We start from the raw sequence: 12,390 nt of genomic DNA, 5'->3' as shown, positions 1-12,390 counted from the left end.
CGCCCAACATACTCCATTCATTAGTCAGAATCATTATATTACTACTTTTTTCGGCCACCGTCTAGAGAATGAATACATACAACTGAGGTTGATCCATGCTGCTCCGGGTGTATTCATCGGGTACTCTAAGCACAAAGTGAGAAATTCTAGACAGGGGTCTTCAACTGATTAAACAGTATCCCAGGCAGTTTAAACAGACGTTCAAAAGAACTTAGCAGATATACATGTGCCATTATTGTTGCACATTCGTTTGTTAAAGCCGATTACATAATGAATGTACTTTACTTGTGATAGCTTACAAAGCAGACCGTTATGTCATGACTATACTGGTGCCGAGAGTGGCAAAATGTCACAGTAAGTCAAAGTCCAAACATCTATCATGTTCCTTCATTGGATGTGAATGATATCCTGTTATTGTGTGCAGGGACTTGATAACATCATGTGCGACCTCAGAGCTGAGTAGTAGTTTGTATCTCTATTTCTGTGTTCAGTCAAGTGTAGTTCTTCACTTTTTGTCAACTTATCATCAGTCGATGCCTCAAGTCCATGGCGAATGTCATACCTGGATTCATCGATACTTTGGTCGAATTCCAGATATATTTGTAACCATCTTAACCCTGCTCACTTGTTTTACGAGCGCCAAATGTGTACCAACGGCATCACTTGAGAGTATAGCTACGATAGAGTATACGAGGATGTCAGCTTCCAAAGGAGTAGTTTTCATTTGACAGCAAATGTTACATGCGTTGTTAGGAACTAGGAACAACCAATAGAACTGGTGATGAGTCCAATAAACAAGGAGGATTAAGTTGTAACAAGCTTATAGGGTACTTTCAATCTGTACTTTGATTAGTTCTTTATTGGCCGATGGTATGTAGTATCCTTGGTCTTTGTTGATGAAAGGTTTGTGCTGGCAGATTTCGATGGCTTCCAAATGGCTTTTCTGTTAGTAAAGTCCTGATTCTTGGTGGATAAGATTTTGAATTTGTCGGATTCTGGTCCGTTTGGGTATATTCTGGGGAGTGGCTGAGATGTTCCTCTTGACTAATTTGGCGGGGAACTGGTGAGGGGGCAAGGGCCTTGCGCTCATGAATGCGATATCGTGTAATAAACAATTGTAAATGTGCCACCATTTAAAGCCGACGGAACCGCTATATTGCCATGGCAATAAACAAACGCTGGAATCTGTTTCGATAGATAGTCAAGACAGATTCTACATTGGAGAGGACTTATCATATTTCTTGACACGATTGGATCTCTGGTACAGTATGATGAATATGACATTAAAATTTTATCCACTGTATGGTGTGTCTGCTATCTTCTTGTCACAATCTGCGTACGTCTGTCACAGACATTATTGATCGAAGTCACCGTGGTTTGGGCTCATGACACAGTGGTTCAATAAAATCTCAGCGTGAAGATTCTTTTTTTGTTTTAACTTGAAACGAAGTTGCCCATGAAATTTGTGTATGTACGATAGCAGGATTAAGTGCTTCATGTGTGACAGGTGTCCCTAGACATTAGTTATGAGAACATTGCAAGAAGTCAGTTCACATTATGACAACACTGCCATCGAGATAACGCTAAGTCTTGAATTGGATTCTGTGATTCAGCGATTCCTCATTGAAACTAAGACACCTTCAGGCACAAAATGCCACGTATCATCCAGATGTGAGACTGACGTATCGTTCCCTTCCATGCAAACAGCGAATGTCGCACGTGCTTGTTTTTGCTAAAATAAACTAAGATGCTTATGTGGTTGCTCATATTTTCAACAGCTTTTGATCTCTATTCCTTTTTTTCCAATTAGGTATTAGTTACCAAACTTTCTTAACTGCACTGGTAGGTTGTCACTGCACATTGTAATGTTCAGTCGGAACAAAACAGGACATGTCATCGCAGATCAATGCTGACGATGTATCGTTGGATTAACCGGTACAGATTCGATAATTCATACACCGCTGCCATTTAGCTGTGGTATGTTTGGAATCCGGCATCAAACAAACAAACTAACAAACAAACAAAACAAACAAACAAGAAACGCCTAGTTTAATGTAAGCTTTTAATCGGCGTAAGTAGATTTAAATTCACAATGTCAAACCGACTGCACATTCAGACATATAATGCACACAATTGTCAAGTCATATATTATGTACTATTAGAGGGAAAGAACGGTGTTCGTATCTGAATATCAAAGCTGATGAACTGCTAAAATGCATACTACATTTAAAAGCAATATTCAATAGAACCCTTGACAACGTGCCATACGGGCAACTGATAACAACATTGAAAACAACGATATATATCCACAATCTTGATCACCTTCACACCACATCCACAAACTTGATCCAAACGTCTTTTGTTTGAGGTGAATACAAAGCCTACCTTCATGGAGGACACGCCACTTGCGTATATACACTGAGGTACATTGATCAAAAGTTCCAAAACATCTGGTTCTGGGCATTTGAATAACTGTAAACCTTCACGTTAAGCTTATAAAGATGTCTTCACCATATTAACCAAATACAATTAAACACATCTGACCATTGACCACAACACTATGGTCAGTACGACATGTCAGCGTAGGCACGCCTTCCTAGTCCATCGCCTGTCCGGTGAGTCAAAGCGCTGTGCTTCGACTTCAACTCCAGCATCATGCCAAAATATCCAAAGAGACTGTACTTCTTTTCACCCGCCAGAGGGTGGCATTTAGGTAACAGACCAAACACCTGTCGGCTTAGTATAAGTGACAGACATACGTCATTTGGTTACACTCATAACCGCACACCGCAATAGACGTAAAGGCGGTGATAAACCCGATGTTATTTCCCTTCAGCTTACAAATCTGAACAAATGAGACACAAAGGTTATTACTTTACGTAGCTGCTCCACCGCTATCACTAAAACACGTTGACGAACACCAGATGTTGTTGCCCTGTCTTCTGATGACGATAGTCAAACCTTGTTCTTCTTATTGTCACACATCTCACAACGTCATTGATTGGCATTCTAGAGGTTGAGGGGTGACGAATGACGACATTGTTTATGGATATTTAACTTGTTTATTCTGTATAAGCAACGTTTCGAAATTCTAACGCCATTGTCAGACACGTGGTGAAAACTGTTCATATCACGACATTAGAATCTGTCGAAATGTCCCCTGTACAGAATAACCAAGTTGTATCTCCATAAAAAAAATGTCCTCTTTCTTCATCTGACACATTGCTGCTCTGCATTCTAATGACGATAGTTACTCGTTATTCTTGACATCTTCATTTTGGTCCTGAAAAAGAAATCTCTATATCAGTCTCCACAGCAAACATTCATATGAAAGTAAAAAAGATTGCTTGGTCTTTAAGTGTCACACATTCTATGCTGACACAAGATGGTACTCGCGTTTGTATTTTACAAATCACGAGCAATTCTGACGTGAGAGCGAATACATAGGTTTAGCGTTAGTTTTGAAAAAAGTGTTTTACCCAAAGTGTTGTCCTCCATCTCGTAAAGCACATTGTCCTCCATGACTAAAGAACGAAAAGGAAGAATGAAAGATCAGTTGATATTAAATTAGTAATCGTTTGTTTGTTGAGAAACGCTGCACTTCTAAATACATGGCGGCGGTCGGGGACAGACGTACCGTGGACCTAACGGCCAACACAATCAGGAACGCCAAACCTCAATCTGTTGAATATGTTGACCTTGTGTTATAATCTTGTGTGTATTATCATATCGCCAATTACCTATGGGTGCAGTAAGCGCATCCTTACCGAAATTACCCTCATGTATACGGTACTACCTGTTTTCCACGAAACTCCCCAAACTAGACGTGATACACGTGATCATGAACTGTTGATGTCACAATTTATGTTCAGAAGTCGTAGAAGACATAGCTATTTCACTCACCTATTTTGTGTGTGGCTTGGGTATCCGTGTCAGTTGTCTTCTCATACAAACAATTGTCCTCCATGACTGAAACAAAGTAAGTGTAATGTTAGAGAGCAGATTCCGGGGACGTTTACACAGGTACCGACCCCAGACATGCAAACAAGGCCCGGATGCTAATACTGACTATAGTAGAGACCATACTGAAATTTTCCATATTCCTCCATCAAAGCTTCAAGTAGAAAGCTAGAGATTGAAATGTTTAAATGGGCACGATGTAAAGATGATGACATATGCAGTTTACTGTCACATTGTGATATGGCCTATCCTTTAGTGCTTATCTTTTGCGTATAGATTTATCATGACAGTTAACGTGACCAAATATCCTAAAGTAATACAGTTTACTGCGAGACATACTGTGGGGGCAAAAATATTGTCGACTCCGATCTCAGTAGCGTCTCCGTGTGTTGATTACCTGAAACACTAGTCTTGTAAAATCTACCTAGAGTCTAAATGGACAGAATAGTGTTCTGTGCAACAGTCGAACTGAGTAAGTGTCTTCTTCTTGAAGTTTTCTATGTCTGATGTTCTGCAAGGCACTGTCTTCTGAGCGAGTGTCTCTGGGTGAGTGTACGTAAGATCAAGCAGATACATTTGTGAATCTGTGAGTGATGTTCTGCAATAGATGCCTACCTGTTTTTGCCATGTTGTTTGTTGATTTCTGTGACAACGGTTCTCCCGGCTCATACAGTACGTTCCTCGTCTCTAGGACTTGAGTATTAGAAAATAACCTCTATCATCATCATCATCATCATCATCATCATCAAGCTGAACAATTTCCAATGAAGATGACATTAAATGCAGAAAGTCGTACCTGAGGAACTTCGTGTCACACGTCTTTTGCGCACGAATGCAACAGTGGCGACCACGACTGCACAAATAGCCACACCTCCAATGGCTACGCCAACCAATATATGCCAGGTCTTCCATCCGTTTGCAAACAACTTATCCGAGGCAGTTGCTGAGTAGAAAAAAGACACAAGGCAAAACATCGATTACGTAGCAGTCTCGTTTCCTGCTGACTGGATTCCGTGCTACTTCGCGACGCACTACAATAACCAGTCCAGAATTTTGTGTCGAACACATTAAGCTGGATGTACAAATATTAATCAGTATAATTTGGTACGTATCACCACTTTGTTACGAGAGTGTATTTTCTGTAAATTTTGTTAGTGATTAAGTGACAATTATTATAGGGTCACAACGGTAATACTCGTAATCATGATGTGTCACACGATTTTGGCAGCAGGCTTTCCGGAAGTGCTTTAGAGTTAGATCCTCTTGAGTTTGTTTTGATTATTTGCTACTTCCGGGAGCGCTCTTGAACCTATGACTCGCACTAAGACTTTGGTGAGTTTGCTACATATTTTGTGTCCCATTGCCTTCGATTTTGTCTCATTTGTTTTGTATTCGAAATCGGTATTGTGAAATTGATTTGTGGCTTGGTATAACTTGCTCTGTTTGCTAAATAATACAATATTCGAATGTTTTAGACTTGTCTTTATTCTGTTTTGCTGGTTCACAGGGATTTCTTACATCGTTGGTTACGGCAAATTCTTAACCGAAACAAATTGTAAGTTGCAACTCTCCCCTCCTTCTAATCTAACTATGACAAACGGAAATCTGAAAAACGTGGAAATCTTTGTTATTTCTATTGTTATTCGTTTGGGTAGCCTGTTGATTGAAGCGTTCGTTTGTCACGCCGAAGATCCATTTCTGGGGCACCCCGCTGGGATGTTGCTGTAATTATGCTAAAAGGGAGTAAAACCCAACTCACTTCACAGGGCAGGATGTGGAAGGTGGAGCAGTTCTAGGAAGGTGGAGCTCTTCTTTGGTCCAAGAGTCCACGTTGAAATCATACCTTATGTTAATCTGCCACAGTAACGCCACACGTGACTGCTGAGATCAGTCAACGTACATACAGTGATTAGATTGTAATGTGTCAGACGAACTGAAGCCGAAGTAAACTCCTTTGTTGGTGACGTGCTTCTTATAACGCCTGATCTGTTAACGCCTCTTTCTTGTTTTTTTCTGACCGTGGTAATCAACAAATTCATACTATTTATGTAAATTATTTGTTTGTTAGTTAAAGCTGTAATACGCCATGTTTTGGCGGCCTGTAAACATTCGAGTACCGATCAGACAATCCAATGATCAACAGCATGAACATCGATCTACGCAACTGGAATGACATGTCTCAAACAGTCAGCGAGACTGACCACCCGATCCCGATAGTCTCCTTTGACAACAAGCATGGGTTGCTGGAGATTTATCCTTGTCCGAGAACTGATGAAGGCCATGCTAACCCATTCTACCAATACCTTTTCCGTCGGGTGCCAAATGGCACCGTGGGATATGCCAGTTTGATTAAACTGTGCCATATATATTTACATTAGTTACTCATACTAATGTTAAGGCACAAAATTTATTCATGCATAGCACTGTTCTTGTTCTAGATTCTTTTATATAACTATGCTCTTGTCAAGTAGATAACATGTTTAAAAATATAGTTTGATCGTACGTGTACTGATGTAATAATAGTAATATTTCAAGCACAAGCACAAGCACAAGCACAAGCACAAGCACAAGCACAAGCACAAGCATGAAACGACGAATCTGTTTACAGTTTTCTGAATCTTCCGTATGCGATTACACTGGTACGTTTATAGAGAATACAAATGTTGTTTTACAGCATATACAACACTTACACGACCTGCCAGAAACCCTGTAGTCGTCTGTGATCGCCCTTCCACTGTCGTCCGACACAGAGCAGGTCACATATATGTCTGGGATGACGTCATCAGCGTACAGCGTTAAGTTCTGACGGCACAGTCCTTTACACCTGGAATGCGCGTGACAATGTTTATACAGCACAGAATTGTAGATCACTGTAGATCATTGTAATCAGGATGTTGTGCTCATAGTTGAAGATGTTTCACCTACCGTGGTGTTACATGGCAGGTTCAGACTCGTTTTATTCAGTATTTCGTTAAGAGGAGGCCTATAGTACACATATAATTGCTACAGTTAAATGCACGTGGTGGTAACATTTCTTGCATTGAAAACATGTTTTAAATAAACTGCTATAGATTTGATAACATCAATATTCTTAGGATTTAACAGACTGGACAATATTTGTTTATCTGTTAGACGGGTTGATATATCGATTATATACTTACTTAATCCATTGTCAGTGTTACCCTTATTACAATGTTTACAGATGGATTCATTATTATCACTCGAAACTCGCTTGGATTTGCGTAAATAGTGAATTTTAAAATCATGAAAACCAATTCTAAATTTACACAACTCCCGCATTAATGATTTGTCTTGTAGATTCATAAAGGTTCGGTTCTAAGTTCTAGCAACGATTTATGAAAAGAATAGTGTCCTATAAAACTTGAATTATTTGTTTGACATAAACAATTCTTGGAAGAAAATTTCTCCAAGGCGTTGCTATAAAATCATAGCAATTACTTGTCATACTCCATGTTCTGAGTTACCCATGGAACACTGTCACTGTTAACAGTCCAGGTGAAATTGTCTGTCTCCTGACATCTTCCGCTGCAGATCAGTGTAAAGTGGCCAGGGAAATCCCGTCCTGTCAATTCTTTTTCTGATATTGTCACACTTCTGAAGTCTGAAACATTTCTCTGACGATATCATGTGGGGTGATGTATTACAGACATGACTGTATTTCATATAATACGAACACGTCGATGACTTCTAGTCGCTTCTTTTCAAAGTATTCTGTCACAAACATATTTTGTGATGTGTTTGAGTAAAGCTTCTTCTCTGGGAGGTCGTATTGATTTCTATTAAATAGCAATAGTGTATATCTGCCGTAAAACATACGAACCTGTATCAAGAACGATAACTCTTACTGAGTTGCTGCGTTTTCCTGCGATGTCGCACATCCACAGGGTGTTGTGGTTAGGGACTGACGCATTGTGAAATGTCACTGCATGAAATTGATCTGTGCAATTCTCTGTCAGATTTTGTTTCAGACTGGCACAATAGACCTGTAGGTCTACCTTACATGATTCGCCGAGTCTAAAGCACAATGTGCCATTCATGTACCAGGACGTTAACGACAAGGTGTCTTTATCTGATGAACAGGTCAAGGTGAAGGTCGATCCTATGTCAGTTACTGGATGGTCGGTAGACATGACAACTGAAAAGTAATGGAAAGTTATTAATTCCGGGGTTTTATGAGCCCAAGTGTGCGCTGAATCTAGGTGCCATTGAAACGTAGTGTGCATGTAACAAAATATCACATGCCATATTGATACTTTTGCTTGACTCTGACAGAAATCATCACAGACGGCCTTGCTTAAGAAATCTTATTGACACAAATCTCACAGGTCGTATTGGAACAGCTGACTGTATCACAGATATCACAGGACGATTTGATGGCCGTACTGGCACAGCTGTCTGACTGTGACACAAACAGCACAGGCTGTATTGTCTTTGAGACAAACATCACAGGTCATGTTGATACAGCTGTGTGACTGACACAAACATCACAGGACGTATTGTCACAGTTGTCTGTCTTTGAGACAAACATCACAGGTCATGTTGATACAGCTGTGTGACTGACACAAACATCACGGACAAACATCACAGGACGTATTGACACAGCTGCCTATTATTAATTCTGGGGTTTTATGAGTCTAAGTGTGCACTGAATCCAGGTGCTTTCCTAATCAGCCATTGACGTCTTGAAACGTAGCGTGTACATATTGACACAGTTTTCTGCATGTGACACAAACATCACAGGACGTACTGACACTGTTGTCTGCATGTGACACAAACATCACAAGACGTATTGACGCAGTTGTCTGCACGTGACACAAACATCACAGGACGTATTGACACAGTTGTCTGCATGTGACACAAACATCACAGGACGTATTGGCACAGTTGTCTGTCTGACTGACACAAACAGCGGCGGTGTGTAGCCCGATGGTTAAAGCGTCAGCTCGTGGATGCGGGTTTCACCCACATTCGCATTTCTGGTGTCCTCCGCCTTGACATTGTTTGAATATAGCTAAAAGTGGCGTAAAAATGCACACTCACTCACAGTGCATAAAAACAATTATTATAACATAAGTCTTTACTCACATCTGCCTTCTGGTATTAGTGTAGCTGTTGAACCGTTACTTATCATGCCCCCTATCCTGCAGTACCAGGTGTCGTTGGATGTGATGTTCCAGACAGTCAAACTCTGGTACAGGTACCCATACCTGACAGTCATACTATGTCCAGCATCAATCAGTGTCTCCTGTTTGCACGTTGTAATATCCGTTCTTATTACCATGTCAACGCCTCTGGCCCATGTCACCTCTGTTGCGTTGGGGCGACTAGCTTCGATTTCACTCCATGTACAGACAAGCGTGAATGGACGTCCGATGACGGCAGGAACTGACGTGGTATACAGCATAGGATGTGCAAATGCTGAAACATGACAGGCGTGTGTTAGTGATATGTTTGAGGAGAGCAAGGAAGTACACGCCTTTCACCTATATCCAGCTGATATCAGGGCAGAGAGGCACCGGAACCACGTCATCTAACGTCAGAGCGGATGTCGAAGGCGAATGTGCGACGCGAGAAGATATACTGAATCAAAAAAAAGAAACTTCACATTCTTTCTTCAGGGCACTATAAAAGAACAAGAGATGGTAAGATAGTTAAATTGTTATTATTGCATAACTGAAATATATATGATGTACTCGATACACTGACAGTGCCACAATCAGGTCCATTAGGCTACACCGGCGTTCCAAAACATGCGTATACAGAATGTCAAGTCACAAGAATAAAAAATCGAATGGAAACTGGCAGTCTGCAACCGATTTCGAATGGTCTGTGAGGACAGTCGATCTCTAAACATCTCAGCCCTGGTTAGTGTAGCCGGCAGAAATCTGTCACGTAGGTGGTGTATGACGATTTGACGGTTTTCTGCTCGTGACGTCACACGTGGACGACCCGATCTTGGGCGATCAGAAGTGGTGCCAGTTTGTCGCAGAACGACCTTGCAAGTCCTACAGAGTACAACGGCTGCATCCCATAGCTCTTGCGACATCAGTAACTGATCAGTGCAAAACCTGATTTGGCACTAACGTCATTTGCACGACGAATGGATCCCATTTCGGATACATAGATGTATTATCAGAGAAAAAATATTCATTATTTTTAAAAATTACATTTGTGAAGCTTCTTTTTTGACTGTAGATTTGTAGTTGTAGATGTAGAGTTTTATTCAGAGTATCAGCATCTCTTACGAACTGACTCAAGGAGTGCATGCACACGTCGTGGTGTCATTATAATTACGGGGCGAGTTGAATGGGGAGATGTGCGAGTCCAGAAGTAGCAAGAATGTAGTTCGGCAAGTCGTCAGTGAGAAAGTTGGCTGATGGAAGTGAAATAATGTGAGTGGCCAAACTCATAAGGTGAGTCAGACTATGAGTTACCGAGGATGATTTTTCTTTGCAGAATGAAATTACGTGAGTGAATGAAAATTAAGACTCTGATATGAGAATCAGGAAGTTAGTACGTGGGTGAGTGAACCCGAAAGTTACAATCAAAAAGTGAACGGGGTGCAGAAAGTGAGTCGGAGTATGACTGGGAGAATCGGAAGTGGAAGTCAGCTAGACAATCATGCGTCAGAAACTGTGCAAACGGGGGAATCTGACTGAATCCGAAAGTGGGGAATTCACTAAAGAGTCAAAAAGTCAGCTCCTGAGGCAATCTGCGATCATGGAGGCAATTAGGGTGTTGGCGAGCTAAAGCATTAAACTTTGAGAGATGTGAAGTATATGAATAAGCGTCAGAATCAAACAACGAGAAGATACGAGAGTGAGTGGTCAGAAAGTTGAGACCCAGATATGTGACACTACTGAGTCGAACTGGCAGTTCTGTAGACTAGTAGGTGCTTTGCCCCGGGAATGATTTTCAGTCAATAGCTTAACAAAGTCAGCAATGTTGGTATTTCTCCTAGGAAAAAATAACAATATGAAAAATGAAGGGCCCTTGGGCTATTTACTTTGCACTACCACTCTACACCACTATACACTACACTATACTACCACGCACTATTCAACCAGGAAGTAGAAACAGTCAACAAGACGTTTACACATATTCAGTAATGTTAACTCAAGGTCACGTCCGGAACATAAGTCCGAGGGGGTGTTATTACGCCGCTTGGAACAGCGCTGTTCGAATATGGACACAGGAATAGTGAAACCACGGAAACAGACAATGTTGGCAACCACTGAAAGGAGCGAAATGGGGTTCGAATCCATGATCGACAGATTCTTCCTTGGCTAAGATACTCAACTCTTTCTTCCAAGCATTCCCCGCGCCCGAACCGATTCCAGGGTGTTACATCACGAGTATTATAAAGAGAACGGAATGTGCACAATCCTAATGTGGGCGTCCTAAAATGGAAATAGAGGCAGTATACGAAACTGACTAAGTAAACTTTCGGGTAGAGTAAATAATGAAATACCAAACCTTGATACACTGTGTAGACTACCCAGCAGTAGAAGACAACAGTCACTGCCTTCATACTTGACTGTATACATTACACAACTGGCGAGGCATCCTAACTATCACTGTTAGCTAAATATAATATACATCCTAGTGTGCACTTCCCTAATTCTGTATCTTCCGGAGATCACATGACTCATTTATCGTCTGAAGTGAATATGAATCTGTTCAGCTTCTAGGACTACAGTGTGTCCCTTGAACTACGTTCTATACTGCGCTCTTTTCTATTTTTTAAATATATATAAATTTTGAGATGACCCCCGACGTGAGACGTATCACAGTACAATATATGTAGACAAGGCCGGACACTTCGGTGTACCCCACCCGCCTGCTTTGCCGATCGCTACGCTACCATCAAAAGCAATCGATTAAAACTTCATCTAAACATAGTCATGGGTGATTGGCCTATGGATTACCACCCATGACACCTACCAGTTCTTTATTGTCATTTCTACAAGTCGACTGAGAGCCCATTTTGACCCTCAGTTATACGATCTTGACACAAATGGTGGACGATAGCAAGGATAGCAAGGACGATAAATAAATGAATGGGGTGTGGTCAAAGTAAGCACTCTCATTGGTCGACACTTGCTATATCTACTGTTCTTTGTTCTACGTTGGTTCTACCGGGGCCTTGTTCAAAACAACCCTATCTCTTTAGGATTACCTTGGCCCTGCTGTTCAAAACTTAAACTTCTGTTCCTCATACCCATGTATTACCCTGTGTTTGGTGCTACGTTCTGCATTCTCTTAACAACACTGAACACCATCTTCTACACCGAATATCAGCATGGTAATGAAATGAAATAGGGTGAAGAGGAGGAAGACATGTATTGTCCATGGCAATCGCCTCAGTGGCAGGATACCGGTCTGACACCAAAGCTCTGACACCAAATT

The 12,390-nt window shown here is 41.1% G+C and overlaps 1 protein-coding gene across 1 annotated transcript; it reads right to left on the bottom strand.

The window, feature by feature from the left end:
- Nucleotides 1–2,043: 2,043 nt before the first annotated feature.
- On the bottom strand, nt 2,044–11,539 carry LOC137281347 (uncharacterized). The gene is made up of 10 exons (XM_067812558.1): nt 11,458–11,539; nt 9,067–9,399; nt 7,802–8,116; nt 7,420–7,582; nt 6,651–6,784; nt 4,757–4,903; nt 4,576–4,653; nt 3,904–3,969; nt 3,480–3,524; nt 2,044–3,283 (listed from the first exon to the last, which is right to left on the bottom strand). The coding sequence occupies exons 1-10, from the start codon at nt 11,510–11,512 to the stop codon at nt 3,273–3,275; spliced, it is 1,347 nt and encodes a 448-aa protein (XP_067668659.1). The 5' UTR covers nt 11,513–11,539; the 3' UTR covers nt 2,044–3,272.
- Between the last annotated feature and the right edge of the window lie 851 nt (nt 11,540–12,390).

Source organism: Haliotis asinina, chromosome 1 (genome assembly GCF_037392515.1).
Source record: "Haliotis asinina isolate JCU_RB_2024 chromosome 1, JCU_Hal_asi_v2, whole genome shotgun sequence".
Lineage (NCBI taxonomy): Eukaryota > Metazoa > Mollusca > Gastropoda > Lepetellida > Haliotidae > Haliotis > Haliotis asinina.
The sequence above is the reverse complement of the archived record's forward strand: the minus strand, read 5'-3'. Positions and strand labels throughout refer to the sequence as shown.